The 14,241-nt window shown below is 44.5% G+C and overlaps 1 protein-coding gene across 7 annotated transcripts in view; it reads left to right on the top strand.

Moving 5' to 3' along the window:
* CHD6 (chromodomain helicase DNA binding protein 6) overlaps positions 1–14,241 on the top strand; it is a 192,036-nt gene that overhangs the window by 125,755 nt on the left and 52,040 nt on the right. For all 7 annotated transcript variants that reach the window (XM_065922021.1, XM_065922024.1, XM_065922022.1 and 4 more), the window contains one exon: positions 1,883–2,078. In XM_065922021.1, the coding sequence (XP_065778093.1) occupies positions 1,883–2,078 (196 nt within the window). The remainder of the gene's footprint in view (positions 1–1,882; positions 2,079–14,241) is intronic.

The raw sequence follows: 14,241 nt of genomic DNA, 5'->3' as shown, positions 1-14,241 counted from the left end.
TATAAGAAGTGAATATAAAGATGCATAGAATGCATGTATCACAGCGCCTGGCACCGAGCTTGACACTTCAGAGCTTGCTGTGAATATTGTTGCTGTGGCTGTTGTAAATAACGATGATAATATATCTAATTGCTTCATAGTTATGTAGAATTCAACTTATGACCCTTAGCTTTTAGCATAAGACAGAATCTCCTTAGTCTACCTTCATGACAATCCTGTACTGTGTTTTATTTATTTGCTTCTATTGCCTCATGTATTATTCTTAAATTAATTGCATTAAAAAAGAAGAAAGGAAAAATCTGCACCTGCAATTCCAGATGGGGGTGCACTATAGCTTTGTGAAAGGAAGGCAGTTTTTTTGGACTTGGCTCTTTGCCTTGTACATTTCCCTTCTGAGCCTGAGTTGGTCTGGTTTCTCTCCCTGTATTTCCTTGGGTGATTTCTCATGTGGATTTTCCTCTTCCCGGGTGGCTCAGATGGTAAAGATTCTGCCAACAATGCAGGACACCCAGGTCCGATCCCTGGGTTGGGAAGATCCCCTGGAGAAGGAAATGGCTACCCACTCCAGTATTTTTGTCTGGAGAATCCTGTGGACAGAGGAGCCTGGCAGGCTATAGTCCATGGGGGTCACAGGGTCAGATATGACTGGGTGACTGACATTTCACTTTCAAAGAAGGCAGGGTTATATCGCCAAATTTAGTTATCTAGAGCCACCCCCCTAGAGGATCTATCCTTAGTCTCTTACTAGTCATTTATCTCAATTTTTAGCAATCCAGTTTCCCAGATGCTGGGCTACTGAGATTTTCATCAGCATTCATGTTCTTGGCTATGGTGGAGTCTCGGGTATCTTGATTCTTTTCTCACTTGGTTCCTATTACTTATATTTTACCAACCAGTTCTTATTTGTTGGTCAAACTTGGGCCCAGGGTAGCATCCTCATATTATATAATTTGTCCATTGTCAAGGGGTAAATAAGAAAAGATAAGACTCAGCAGCTACTCAGATTGGCACTGTTTTAATTCTATGGTAATTGCATGATCTCCATCCTAAAGATACCTTCTGTGTTTTTTGAAGGTAGTTCTAGGCTCCCAAAGCAATACTTCCTTACCTTCTCCTACACAATCTGTCCACCTTTGTTTCTTAACTTTCCACACAGGTATATGTCTTCTTAATAACTTTCACTTTTACTTCCTCACTTTTATTTTCCTCTAAAAATTTTTCTGGCTTCTTTCCAACCTGACTTAACTCAGAAACCTTTCTTGCGATTTCTCCCTATGTGCTTGGCAGCATACTGCCCAGAAGACCTTGGTTTCAGCTATAAACTTGGAGGCATTGCTTTCTGCTGCTAGAGCCTCAAGGAACTGTTAGGATAGAAATGACCAACCAAGATGTTACAAGACGGCCTGTCCGTACGGTCTTCGTCCCATCGTCAGTCCATCCAAAAGCAGATAGAGCCTGATTCGAACTCTGATTCCATGCTCATGCTCAACTAAAAGATGGTTGAGGCTTTTATTTTTCTTTCCTGGTCTTATGATTAGATTCAGTGCAAGAAATTTGGGAAACACGGAGAGTAAATTTGCCCAAGCAGTGGGGATTGATATTTTGTTTACAGCTCCTCTAGTCCTCCGTAGTCTGTGGCTGGTTTTTTGTTTTGGTTTGGTTTCTGTTTCTTTTGAGAGGGGGGACATTTTTGCAGCGTGGTTTCAGGTGTCTGCCCTGCTGCATACAGAGAGGGGGGGATTCCTTCTAGACTGCTGACACTGGGTCCATATGTAGAAGTGAGGGGTGTAAGGCCGTTAGTCACCAGCTTCCTGCGTTGTTGCCTGTTCTCCACTGAAGTCATGATTAACGCCTGGGCTTTCGTTCGTTTGGGTCCCCTCAGATACACCTATGAGCGAATTGATGGGCGAGTACGGGGAAACCTGCGCCAGGCAGCCATCGACCGGTTCTGTAAGCCAGACTCAGACCGCTTTGTCTTTCTTCTGTGCACCCGAGCGGGAGGCCTGGGGATCAATCTCACAGCTGCCGATACCTGCATCATATTTGATTCAGACTGGAACCCACAAAATGACTTGCAGGTAACCATAGGATGATTGCTGTTTGCCTTAGCTGTCCCTGAATCTAAGAACCTCACGACAGGGCCTGGCTTGGCTACAGAGAGAGTCTGCCGTGCTCCATGCTACTGCTACAGCATTGCCCGGATGGCAGGCTCAGGGCCTCGGTCAGGGGGTACAACTAAGGAAGAAGTAAATGTCGAGCCTTCCCACTAATCAGAGTGGTTTTTTTGTTTTACGATAAATCAAATGGTATTTCACAGTGGTAGCCTCCAAAATGTAGATTAGAACTACTCTTCATTGTTATTATCAGACATATAAAGAAAGATACTAAGCTTGAGTAATTTTCTAATTCTTGACATATGGATTGCTTCTGGCATTTTCACTCACTTCGGTTGTGAGGTAGCTGTATGTCGTTTACAGTACATGAAGATGACTCAGAGGTGTGGGAACGTTCCCTAGTGTGGCTGGGGTGACTGAAGCATCCTCATCAGTTCCTTTGCTCCCCACTTAATGTAGCACATTAGAGTTCAGTGTGTGCCAGTTAAGTATGAGTCCCCTACATACGAATGAGCTCATTTCCAAGAGTGCGTTTTTAAGTCCCATTTGTTCGTAAGTCCAACAAAGTAACCACAGGTACCCAGCAAACACATTCAGCTTTATAGTACTGTGGTGCAATAGGTTTGTAATAATTTTTCACACAAATAATAGCTAATAAAAACAAACAAGCACAAAAAATACAGGAAATATTTTTAATCTTATAGCGCAGTGCCTTGAAGAGTACAGTAGTACAGTACAACAACTGGCTTACAGGGGTTGGCATCGAGCAAACAGGCAAGAAGAATTATTGACTGGAGGCGGCAGAGGAGGTGGGAGATGGTGGAGCTGAAGGGTCATCAGCAATAGGAGATGGAGGTCGAGCTGCAGTTTCACTCACGCCTGACGTTGCTGGCACAGATTCTGGTTCCTTGCTGGAGCCAGATGCATGTTCGCATCTTTGAAAGTTCACCACCTGAAGGTTCATCTCTAGGTGACTTAACTGTATTTGCAGATTAAATTTGTTAGTTTTAACCAGACTGAATAATGTTTGGTTTTAAAAAAATGACTGGCTTTAAAAGACGATTGCAAGGATTGGAGTTAATGCATTTTAAAAGCAAATGTAGACAAACAAGAAAACGACAGAGCTGATCCTTCTGGTTCAGAATTTCTTATCAACCCTGTTTGAAAGTGAAAAAAAAAAACTGACATTTTAACCAGATGGCACAGTAAGTCAGTCCAGAAGATTCTGACTTGTCAAGAAGACCATTTTAGATCCTAGAGTTACATCCATTACCATTAACGACACGCTTCATCCCACGTGTGTATTGGCTCCTGGGATATCTGCTGATACGCAAGAGTGTGAGACCAGCGTGTGGTTCCCTGGTCACATCGCACACGCAGTCCCCCCACTGAGTGGCGCTGAGTGTGTGGTGGGGAGAGCGGTAGGACCTCAGAGCCTTTTTCATGATGCTGATAGGAGTGACTGATAAGAGAAGTTTGAAGGCTGCTGTTTCACAAAACTGAGGTGGTGCCCTAGGGGGTGCTGCCAGGGAAGGGATGCTAAGGTGATGGGTATCTGGCTGCTTCCCTACCCACCGCGTCACACAGAGTCACTCTGCTCTGTCTTTTTCATTTAACGAGTTTCCAAATAACATTTTATTGGAAGAAAGCAGTCTCCTAGTTGAAACAGCAGTGAGCTAAATTATCATGTTGGTGACAACTGGATAAAACTCAGGGGAAAGAAATCATCGTAAAACAAATTTTGTGTCACATTGTTCAGCATCCAACTTGAAAAATCAGTGGCTGTGACCAGCTCACCATCAGGCCTTTCTGCTGGTGATTGGATATTTGGGTCCAGGATGAGTTGCTGAACTTTCCTGGCAGGTCCAGTGATTACAACTTTGTGCTTTCAACGCAGGGGGCGCAAGTTCCATCCCTGGTAGAGAAACACCAGGTAGACCACCAAAAAAAAAAAACAAGAGTTGCTAGATATAATGAATAACCAATTTTTAAAGGAGTTAACATACTCAACACCACAGTGCTAATAATCAGTAGAAACTAGCATTTGACAAGGTCAGCAGCAGGAACCTAATAGGGGGCGGGAGACTACTGCCTGCAGGCTAGCTGCCTGTTTTTAAAAATAGTTTTATTGGAATATAACCACACCCATTTGTGTCTGTATTATCTCTGGTTGCTTTCATGTTACAGTGGCAGAGTTGAGTATTGCAACAGGGCCCTTGTAGCCCAAAGCATCTGAAATATTTACTCTTATAGAAGATGTTTGCCAACCCTGAAGCAGATGGTTCCTTAAGTCGTAAGTTCTCAACAGCTGTGAAGTTCTGTGCTCCTTCACAGCGCTCACCTGACGATGAAGCTCAGTACCTGGGCCAGTGATGGGTGGCCATTTGGAGGCTCTGTTAGCTGGGCATGCCTGAAGGACTTTCAGAAGGAAAATTAGAAGCATTGGACTGGCATTTAGAGATCGGTCACGGCCAGAGGCATCGAGACATTGATGGTGCAGTGCCAAGAAATGGAATGAGCGAGAGTGAGAATGTCTAGACCTGAAGGAGGTGGATCAGTCACCTCTGAGGTGATGGATGTGTCTAGTCAGATGGGGTGGGCAGGGCTTTCAGGGAGAAAGGTCTAGAGAGAAGGGAGCAGCTTCGGAATGTCTGTTGTTAGTGTCCACTGCTGGGGGAGTTGCAAGAGACGAGTCAAGGAATTAGTGGGGATGTCCAGACTGAAGTTGGACTGTGTGAGGGTTTTGTATGCTGAGTCATCTTCTGAACTTCCTCTAACACTCAGCCTCGGTGGAGAAACAAAGATCATGAGCGCTCAGGTGATTCAGGCAGGCACTTGTCCAAGATCATGCAAAATCTGATCATGAATGACGGTGTCAATGAACAGCCCCAGGTCCACGTTAGAGTTAGAATTCCTCAACTTGTGGTCTCCCAGACTGGCTGCCTCTGGGATTATTTTTATTTACAGTTTTGTAACCAAGGGGGAACTCTCCTTTATTTTTGAGACATCTGATCAGACGAGGTAGAAATGAAAGAATTGGGATGCATAGAGTAATTTTAGGGCAGGGGACTGGGTCTGTGGTTATTGGTGGGCTATTCTGAGTTGCCCCCCAGAGATGGAGCAGGGTGTTCTAGGCTTGCCTGGCGTGGGGAGGGGAGTATGAGGTCTGAGACAATCCCCCCAAAAACCAATGCGCATTCAGCACAGTCTCCCCAGCATTTACACTTCACACACGTGCTGGGAATGTGATATAGAAGACAAAGTCTGGAGACTGGGGTGCCGAGACCAGCGTGTGGTTCACAGGACTGCAGATAAATCAGCTGTGAACATCAGTGAAATGCATTCCTGTCCCTAACAGAGCAGAAGACTCAACCTGACCGTTCCCTGATACTGAGCTTGCTAGCCAGTTAGGTCACATTAACACAGTCGTTCACACATATGCCTGTATTCTGATATTTTATGTATATGAGTGAAAGCTTTCAGTCATCTGTAGTTCTTCATGGTTACTGAAGAGCCACAATTCCTATCCTGATTGAAGATGATCGTATTCTTCTTGGAAAATAGGTGTGGCATAGAACATTCCTCTACGAGTCAATTGGAGCACGTTCTACCTGATAAAAACGTCAGGACCATGAAAAGAGAGTCTGAATTATGAACATGGTCCTACCTTCTATGCTAGTGAAGTTTTAGCATAGCCCCAGAGGTCAAGTTCAAATGGTGAACTTGAGTGTTCACTGTGGTCTCAAACAGCACGGACAGATCTGGTGTGATCCATGCTTGTCCGGAGTCGGGGTAGCGTGGGGAGGCAGGGACTGTGCTAAGACATTGCTTCTCGACTGATCCTAGGCAGACCCCCTCTGAGCCTCGACAAGGAAACCGACCAGGGTGGGGGGAGCGAGGGTTGGGCTCAGCTGAAGTCAACCCGAGTCCCCGAGGCAGGGCTGCAGACAAGCCAGCATCCACGGCCGGGAAACAGAGCTGCATTGTCTGAAAACTCAACCCAAGTCAGAGAGCCTTTTCTGGTGCTTTTTCGTTAATGATTATTGAAAGTTCATTCATTCAGCCTTCTGATCTTTTTGCTGGGGCTTTCTGTGCTTTGGGGATTAAACTGGAGAAATATATATGTTTTAGGACTTGCTGGAGAAATATATATGTTTCAAAAAGCCAGCACCACTCCAGCTCTGAGGGCACGTGCCACCCTTGCAGACGCCTCACGGTAACAGTGGTAAGGTGACCCAAGTCCCGTCCTTCTTGTGGATAAGGCCCCGAAAGGGGGAACTCAGGAAGCCTGGGTGCAGGCATCCTGGCCGAGAGCACAAGCACAGGTGATGTGGCCTCTGCAGAGGGTTTGGAAGGGAGGAGGGAACCCAGCCAGAGGAGTGGGGAGCTGACACTCTGCTCTGAGAGGGGAGAGGGTCTGGTCCCCGTGGCCGTTGCCTCTGCTGGCACCACCTCTTGATACTGACCGTGTGCATGCCCGTGACTCGGAGGACTAAACTCCATCGAGTTTACTTTTCTTTGCTAGAAGAAAGGAAGACTTTGTGACTGCTCCGTTATGTGGCCCAGGCGCTCAGTGACCGTCTGTTGAATGCTGGGATGTGCTAGAAAGTCCGAGGCATGTTTAAAGTGCCAAAGACACAGCAGTGAGCAAGACCCATGGTGTGTGCTCTCTTGGAGCCTTCGTCTTAGTGGGGGAAGCAGACAGTAAACAGGGAAGAATAAGTCATCTAGTCGCAGACAGCAATACACAGAAACAACACAGGATAAGAGGACGGGAATGGTGGGGTTGGGTGCCCTGGTTTAGAGGGTAGCCTAGGAAGCCTTCTTCAAGAGGGTGACATCTTAGGGGAGCCATCCGAATGGTGGGAGTGGGAATCTTAGGTTAGAAAATCAGTAGGAAGAATGTTCCAGACAGAGGGAACAAGATGTGTGGCCACTGAGAGTTGGGGGAGCACTGGCGGCGCCTGACACAGGTGGAGGTGCTCACGGTAGGGCGTGGGTCCCCGGTAAAGTGAGTCCAGCTCCTGCAAGGCCTTTCCTGCCCCACTCCTCAGTGCAGTCTCCGTCTTACTCCCTGCTCCTCTTCTCTGCTGCCCCAAAGCTCCCTTTTCCCAGGCCTTCGCTCGCCTTTCCTTCCTTCCTGTCCTCAGCCAGCTCTCGCCTGACCTAGGGACACGTTCAGGAGCACTCCACCCCAGATCAGGCCCTGGCGAAGCAGAAGCGCGCAGGGCTTTGGAACCACACAGTGGAACACAGCATGGTGAGCAGAGATACCTGCGCTCTTCTGCAGAGACGTATCCATTGTCAGAGAGAACATGCCTTTCCCCGAGGAGTAAGTCTGGAGCTGGAAATTGCAGATTCCAAAGTAGGCCTGCAGAGAAGATGGCTGAAGGGAGGCAGCTTCCTGGGGCCCTGGTTCATACTGCACTGAGAGCCCCTGAGTCCTCCTCTGATGAGTAGGTGGCCCATGGACACAGACAACAGAAGTACCAAGAGAAGTGTCAAACCACTGGATTTGAGATATAATACTTGTGTGTAGAACAAAAACTGGCAGAGTATCCCAGCATGCTCACAGTGCTTGAGTTAGAGGGCACTCTGGGAAATTCTTTTAACCTCTCTGATGATGTAAATTTTCTTTAAGGTACAAGTAGTATTTTAAAGTATTTTTTAAAACTTGCCTTTTAAAATGTCATAGAGCTAATCATTTGAAGTAGTATAAGGGTCAAGAGAGGAATGAACAGCATGCCTGGTTCTTCATACCAACCTTTGAATTTTCATGTGATTGTAGAGACATGATATAAGGTTTTAGACTTGGACCTAACCACCATGAATTGAGGGCCGGAAGCAGTTGGAAATCTGAGACTCCCTCTGTCTTGCCATCACAGTCATTGGGATCTGTACCCATTTAAAATTTTTCTGAACATGACTACTTGTATCTCGTATGTTTCTCAGAGTCTCTTGTATTAAAAAGAAGAGAACCACATACGAGCTCTCAAATCATGCGGAGAGCACCGGAGCCCTGATTTCCCCTGGATGGAGGTTGTGGGGTGAAGGGGTTGCACCACTACCTGGGACAGGGGCCCTGACTCCAGCAGAGGTTCTGTGTTTATACCTTTGCTAATGTGTTTCGTTTGGACTTCATCTCAGTTGCTGGCTTAGTTCTGAATGTTTCTCTCTCTTCCACGTTTTTTGTGTGTGTGAGTTCTGATAAGAAAAATAAAGGAGTATATGAGATTGGATTGTGAAATAACGATCTCTTAAATGGGACAGAACTCACCCTGTTATCTTCAGTAAGTCATCTTGGTAGAGCCTCTGTCTCCTCGTACCATTCAGCTACTTGTGACTGCGCCCCCTGCCCACCCCCACCCCCCCTACCCCCCAGCAGAGGTGTGCTTTTCTCAATTGGCAAGGAGTCCAAAGATAGATATCCCACGACTAGTCAGGTGGCTTCATGCTGACTGGAGAGTCCCGGGTTCCTCTGTCTCGTTGCTCCACCAGCCTCCGTGAGTGTGGTTTACACACTCTTGGTTCCAGGATGGACATTTCCAACCCCGGCTAGGGAAAATAAGGAAGGCAGACATGATGCTTTTTTCAGAAGAGCAGAACTTTTCCAACTAGTCCGGGTTGACTGATGTTACATGTCCTTGTCCAGAACCATATGACCTGGCCAACTCTAGGAGGCTGGAAATGGTTTCAGCTAAAGACATGGCTGCCCTTATGTAAGAGTCAGGATGCTGGTAGCAAGGACCAATGGGAATGTTGATTCTAAGAAGGTCATAAATTGGTGATGTCTGCAGCTCTGTTAGACCTTTGCTCAGAACATTTCTGAAACTCCCCCTTGTAATTTTCCCTCAACACCAGATGAACCAAAAAGTAAGAAAATCAATTTCAGTATTTAATGACCTCATATTGTTGTTTACTCTGTCAGTCGTGTCCAACTCTTTGTGACCCTATGGACTGTAACCCGCCAGGCTCCTTTGTCCATGGAATTCTCCAGGCAAGATGCTGGAGAGGATTGCCATCTCCTCCTCCAAAGGATCTTCCCAACCCAGGGATTGAACCTGCATCTCCTGCTTTGGCAGGAACCACGTATTACTACTGCTTTATAGTCTCCATAATCCATAAAAGCACATTACTTACCTTGATCGTGTCCTTTATTTACCAGGGCTGGCCATCAGATCCCTCCTAATAATAAAGATTTACTAGCACTAAAGACAGTAAAAGAAGGTGTGGCAGTTAATTGTAAAAGCCAAAAATTAAACAACTTAGCTGCCCATCCGTAGGAGACTTATTGACTAAGATAATTTATTCAGCTCTGATAAAAGAATGAGAAGTATCTCTACACACTGCTTTGGAGTCATCTCCTGAAGATATTGTTGGCTTAAAAAAAAATAAGTTGGAAAAAGTATGTATAGTATGCCAGCCTTTATCTAAAAAGGCTGGATGTCTATCTATCTGTCATGCCTCCCCCGCCATGGAAAGGTAAACAAAAACCTTCATTTTAAATGATTATCTATTGGGGGAGGGGGTCAGGGTGAGGAAACAGAGAAGTGATAGATAGAAACTAGTTTTTCTGAAAATGCCTTTTTGTATATTCAACTTTGGAACCATGCTAAATATAGCATTGTAAAACAAAATCTCTTAAAAACTTTTTATTCTGAAGTCATTTTAAATAAAAAGCACAAGATAGTGCAGTGTTCTAAGATCCTTTGCCTGGCTTCCCTTAATGTCATCATTTTGTATAACCATACACGTCTCCCAGGTGGCTTCAGTGGTAAAGAATCCGCGTGCCAAGCAGGAGATGCAGGTTTGATCCTGGGGTTGGGAAGATCCCCTGGAGAAGGAAATGGCAGCCCACTCCAGCATTCTTACCTGGGAAATCCCATGGACAGAGGAGCCTGACAGTCTACAATCATGGAGTAGCAAAGAATCAGACTCAACTGAGTGACTAAGCACACAGCACGCATAACCATAGTGTAATTATTAAAACCAGGAAATTAGCATCGGTACAGTACTCTGATCTATACACCCTATTCAGACTCCTTCATTTTTCTGCAAATGTTCCTTTTTCTGGTCTGGGATCCAGTTCAGGATCTCAGGTTTCCTTTATAAGTTACAACTCCTTAGCCGCCTGTAATCTGTGACAGCTCCTGTCTTTCTTCATCTTTCATGACCTTGACACTTTTGAAGGCTACTGACCAGCTGTTTTGTAGAATTGTTTCTCACTTTGGGTTTGCCTGGTGTTTCTCTCATGATCAGATTTGAGGTTATGCATTTTTGGCATGAATATCATAGAAGTGATGTGATGTCCTTCTCGGGGGGTACGTAATGTCGATACGTATGTCTTACTACTCATGATTGTTAAGCTTGGTTACTTGGTTGAGGTGGTGTCTGCCAGTTTTCTCCACAGTAAAGTTACTATTTTTACCTTGAAACAAAGTCAGTTTCTTGGGAGGAGATATTTTGAGATGCTATAAATACTCAGTTTTCTTATCATACTTTTGCCTATTAATTTTAGCATCCACCAGTGGTTCTTGCCTTCAGTAATTAATACCATGGTGTGTTTGGCTAATGGTAATTTCTATTTTAGTCATTCCTTCTGCAGTCAGAATTGGACTTTTAACTATAAAGAACAGCTGTTGTTTGTCGCCCACATCGGTATGGATTCCTGAATATTTATTTTATCTTACAGGTTAGAATCCATTACTCTCATTAATTTGCTGTTTGGATTTGGTCTTTTGGGAGACCCTTCAGGTTGGCTCCTATCCTTTAGACATGGTCCCGTCAGTTTGTGGGGCTTCCCTCATAGCTCAGTTGGTAAAGAATCTGCCTGCAATGCAGGAGACTCGGGTTCAATCCCTGGGTCTGAAACATCCACTGGAGAAGGAAATGGCAACCCACTCCAGTATTCTTGCCTGGTGAATCCCATGAACAGAGGAGCCTGGTGAGCTACAGTCCATGGGGTCACAAGAGTCAGACACAACTGAATGACTAAACCACCACCAGCACTGTCAGTTTGTGGGTACTTCCCTACTTCCTGGCACCATGAGACGTTCAGGTTCAGGTTATGTTTTCCCCGCCACATCCACAGAACTGACTTTCTCAAAGACTCCCTGCTTCCTGTTTAGTTGAGAACGGCTTATAGAAATCAAGGTCTGGCTTGCAAGTGTGCCCACTGCTACTGGACGGAGGAGCCTGGCAGGCTACACTCCATGGGGTCGCAAAGAGTCAGACACGACTGAGCGACTTCACTCACTTCGTACTTTAATCACTGGAGAAGGAAATGGCAACCCACTCCAGTGTTCTTGCCTGGAGAATCCCGTGGACAGAGGAACCTGGTGGGCCATGGTCCATGGGGTCGCAGAGAGTCGGACACGACTGAAGTGACTGAGTACGCCCTGCTACTGGCATGTTACTGCTTCTAGACTCCCCAGGCAGGCAGAGGAAACAGGTGTGTGTACCAACACAAGCACATGTACCACACACCTGTATTCCTTCTGTATTTGTTCATCTGTCGTGAGATTTCTGATTCCAGTCCCAACACCATAGGATTCCTTGTAGCCTTCTGCAGTCTTCCATATTTGTAATTCCTTTCTCTGGCTGTGAGAAGCCTGGTCTCATTATCATAATACAATACATTTACTCATTTGTTCAGTCTTAGTATATGCATAGATCAAGTAGTTTCAGAATCACTAATCCATATTCTATGAAAGCTTCCCCAGTGACTCAGCAGTAAGAGTATGCCTGCAATGCAGGAGATGCCCTGGAGACACAGATTCAATGCCTGTATCAGGAAGATCCCCTGGAGAAGGAAATGACAGCCCACTCCAGTATCCTACCCTGGGGAAATCCCATGGACAGAGGAGCCGGGAGGACTACAGTCCATGCATGAGGTCACAAAAGAGACACGACTTAGCGACTAAACAATAGCAGTGTCAGACTAAAGTGTTTTGGTTTTTTTTTTAATTATGTCTTATTGGAGTCTAGGTGCTTCTCAATGTTGTGTTAGATTCTCCTGTACAGCGGAGTAAATCGGCTGTACATAGACACATATCCCCTCTTTTTGGGATTTCCTTCCCATTGGACCAAAGCGTTTTTTAGGTCATTAGTCTTAAAGTATGTTATCAAAATACCATTTTCCAAAGTTACTTGGTTTAATTTTTTCTTTCCAACATGGTTAATGTAGAGACACTATCCTTATTTCTTGATCCTGAGAACTAAACTGTGGTTATATAAGAGACCATCCTTGCACTTAAGAAATGCACACTAAAGCACCCGGGACAGCTTACTCTCAAATGCTTCAGACAGAGTGGCCTGTGTGTGTGCACACGTGTGTTTATGACTTTGTGTGTACTCAAAGGGACAGTAGAGAGGGCAGAAATGATACAGTAAGTGAGGCAAAATGGTGAATCTGGATAAAGGGCATGTTGGAGTTGTAAACTGAAATTATATCGCAATGAAGGTATTAAAAAATTAAATACAAACATTCGAAGTAGTCTCTCTCTTGGGGTTATGCTGCCCACATCATATACAGCTAGATTCAACTGTTTGGTTTTGCTTTTGCTATTTAGGGTTTCATTTCTCCCCACATTAATCCATGAGGTCGCAAAGAGTCAGACACGACTTAATGACTAAACAGCGACAACTCCATATTCAGATTTTATCATTTCTTTCAATATCCTTTCTAGCTATTAGGTTGGCCAAAATTTTGTTCAGGGTTTTTTTGTTTTGTTTTGTTTTTGCACAACTGCATGAACGTTTTGGCCAACTCAGTGTTCCTCCCCCAGGATCCAAACCGGGATCACCCATTACAGTTAGTTCTCGTATCTCTTCATTCTCCGTTACTGGATCAATTGCTTGATGTTTCTTATTCTCCCACCACATTTATGTCTTTGACGAGTGCAGGCTGTATGTTTTTTTAGATGGTCCCTTGTTCTGTGTTTGCATTTCCTCAGGACTGGGCTCGGGTTCAGTGACACCTCTTGGTGATAGGTCGTTCTCAGGGTGTCACGGCTACAGAAACATGACATTCATTTGTTGATAATAAGCACTTTGAGCTCAGTTAGTAGTGTCTGCTGGATTTCTCCACTATGAAGTTGCTCATTTCCCTCTAAAATCCATAAGGAATTTTGGAGAAATGCTTTGAGAGTATATAAATATACTGTTCCTCATCAAAGTTTCACCCAGTGGCTTTAGTTTCCATTGATCCTTTTTGCCTGGATCAGTCATCACTGAAATGGTTGCAAAGTGGTGATTTTCTAACAATCATTTTACATTTGTTAGTGATTCTAATCCATGGAAGAGTCTTCCTCTTTCTCCCATTAGTTTATTTATGTCAGTATGTACTCATGGGTTCTTTTTCTGTTCAGTGGGTTATATTCCATCATTGTATTTATTTTGATGTTGAGTTAGTCCTAGACCCAGCCAGTGGAAGCCTCTTCAAGTTTCAGGTATTATTTTGATATGTCTCCATCATCCTTTGAATTCTCCCTCACATTCTGGCATAGTGATCTGTTTCAGACTAACTCCCTGGCCCTAGAATTAATCACTTCTCTGACAGGCCTTGTTCTTCTTATGGAGAATGGAATTTAGAAACCAAGATCTGAGAGTTAGTTATGTTCTTTGCTACTAGGATGCCACTGTGTCTAGGCCCTCTCAGTGGACAGAGCCAGAATACACACACACAAAGGTAATCCAGATATGCATATATACATACAGTGCCTTCATAGCCTATGTTTGTGTATATACATGCATGTGTCTACCTAAACATGTAAACATAAATACACATTCATGTCTGTTTCTATATCTGTATAGGTGTGGTTGTGTACACACACGTGCACACCTAACCATGACAATACTGATAACCTCCAAATCCAGTCTGATATCACAGAGAGTTTTTCTAGTTTTTCTTCTTTCCATATTTGTAATTTCCTTTTTCAACAGTGAAAAGCCTGATTCCTCTTACCCTCAGTATATTCACTAAGTCGCTCTCAACCCTAAATTACACAAAAAGTATTCTAGAATTACCGATCCTGACACTGTTAAAAAAAAAAAAACAAAACCCTATCTGCAAGTGTGTGTATTAAACACTGCAGTTTGACTGTACATACTTAATGAGATATGGCCT

Source organism: Muntiacus reevesi, chromosome 2 (assembly GCF_963930625.1).
Source record: "Muntiacus reevesi chromosome 2, mMunRee1.1, whole genome shotgun sequence".
In the NCBI taxonomy this organism is placed as follows: Eukaryota; Metazoa; Chordata; class Mammalia; order Artiodactyla; family Cervidae; genus Muntiacus; species Muntiacus reevesi.
The sequence above is the reverse complement of the archived record's forward strand: the minus strand, read 5'-3'. Positions and strand labels throughout refer to the sequence as shown.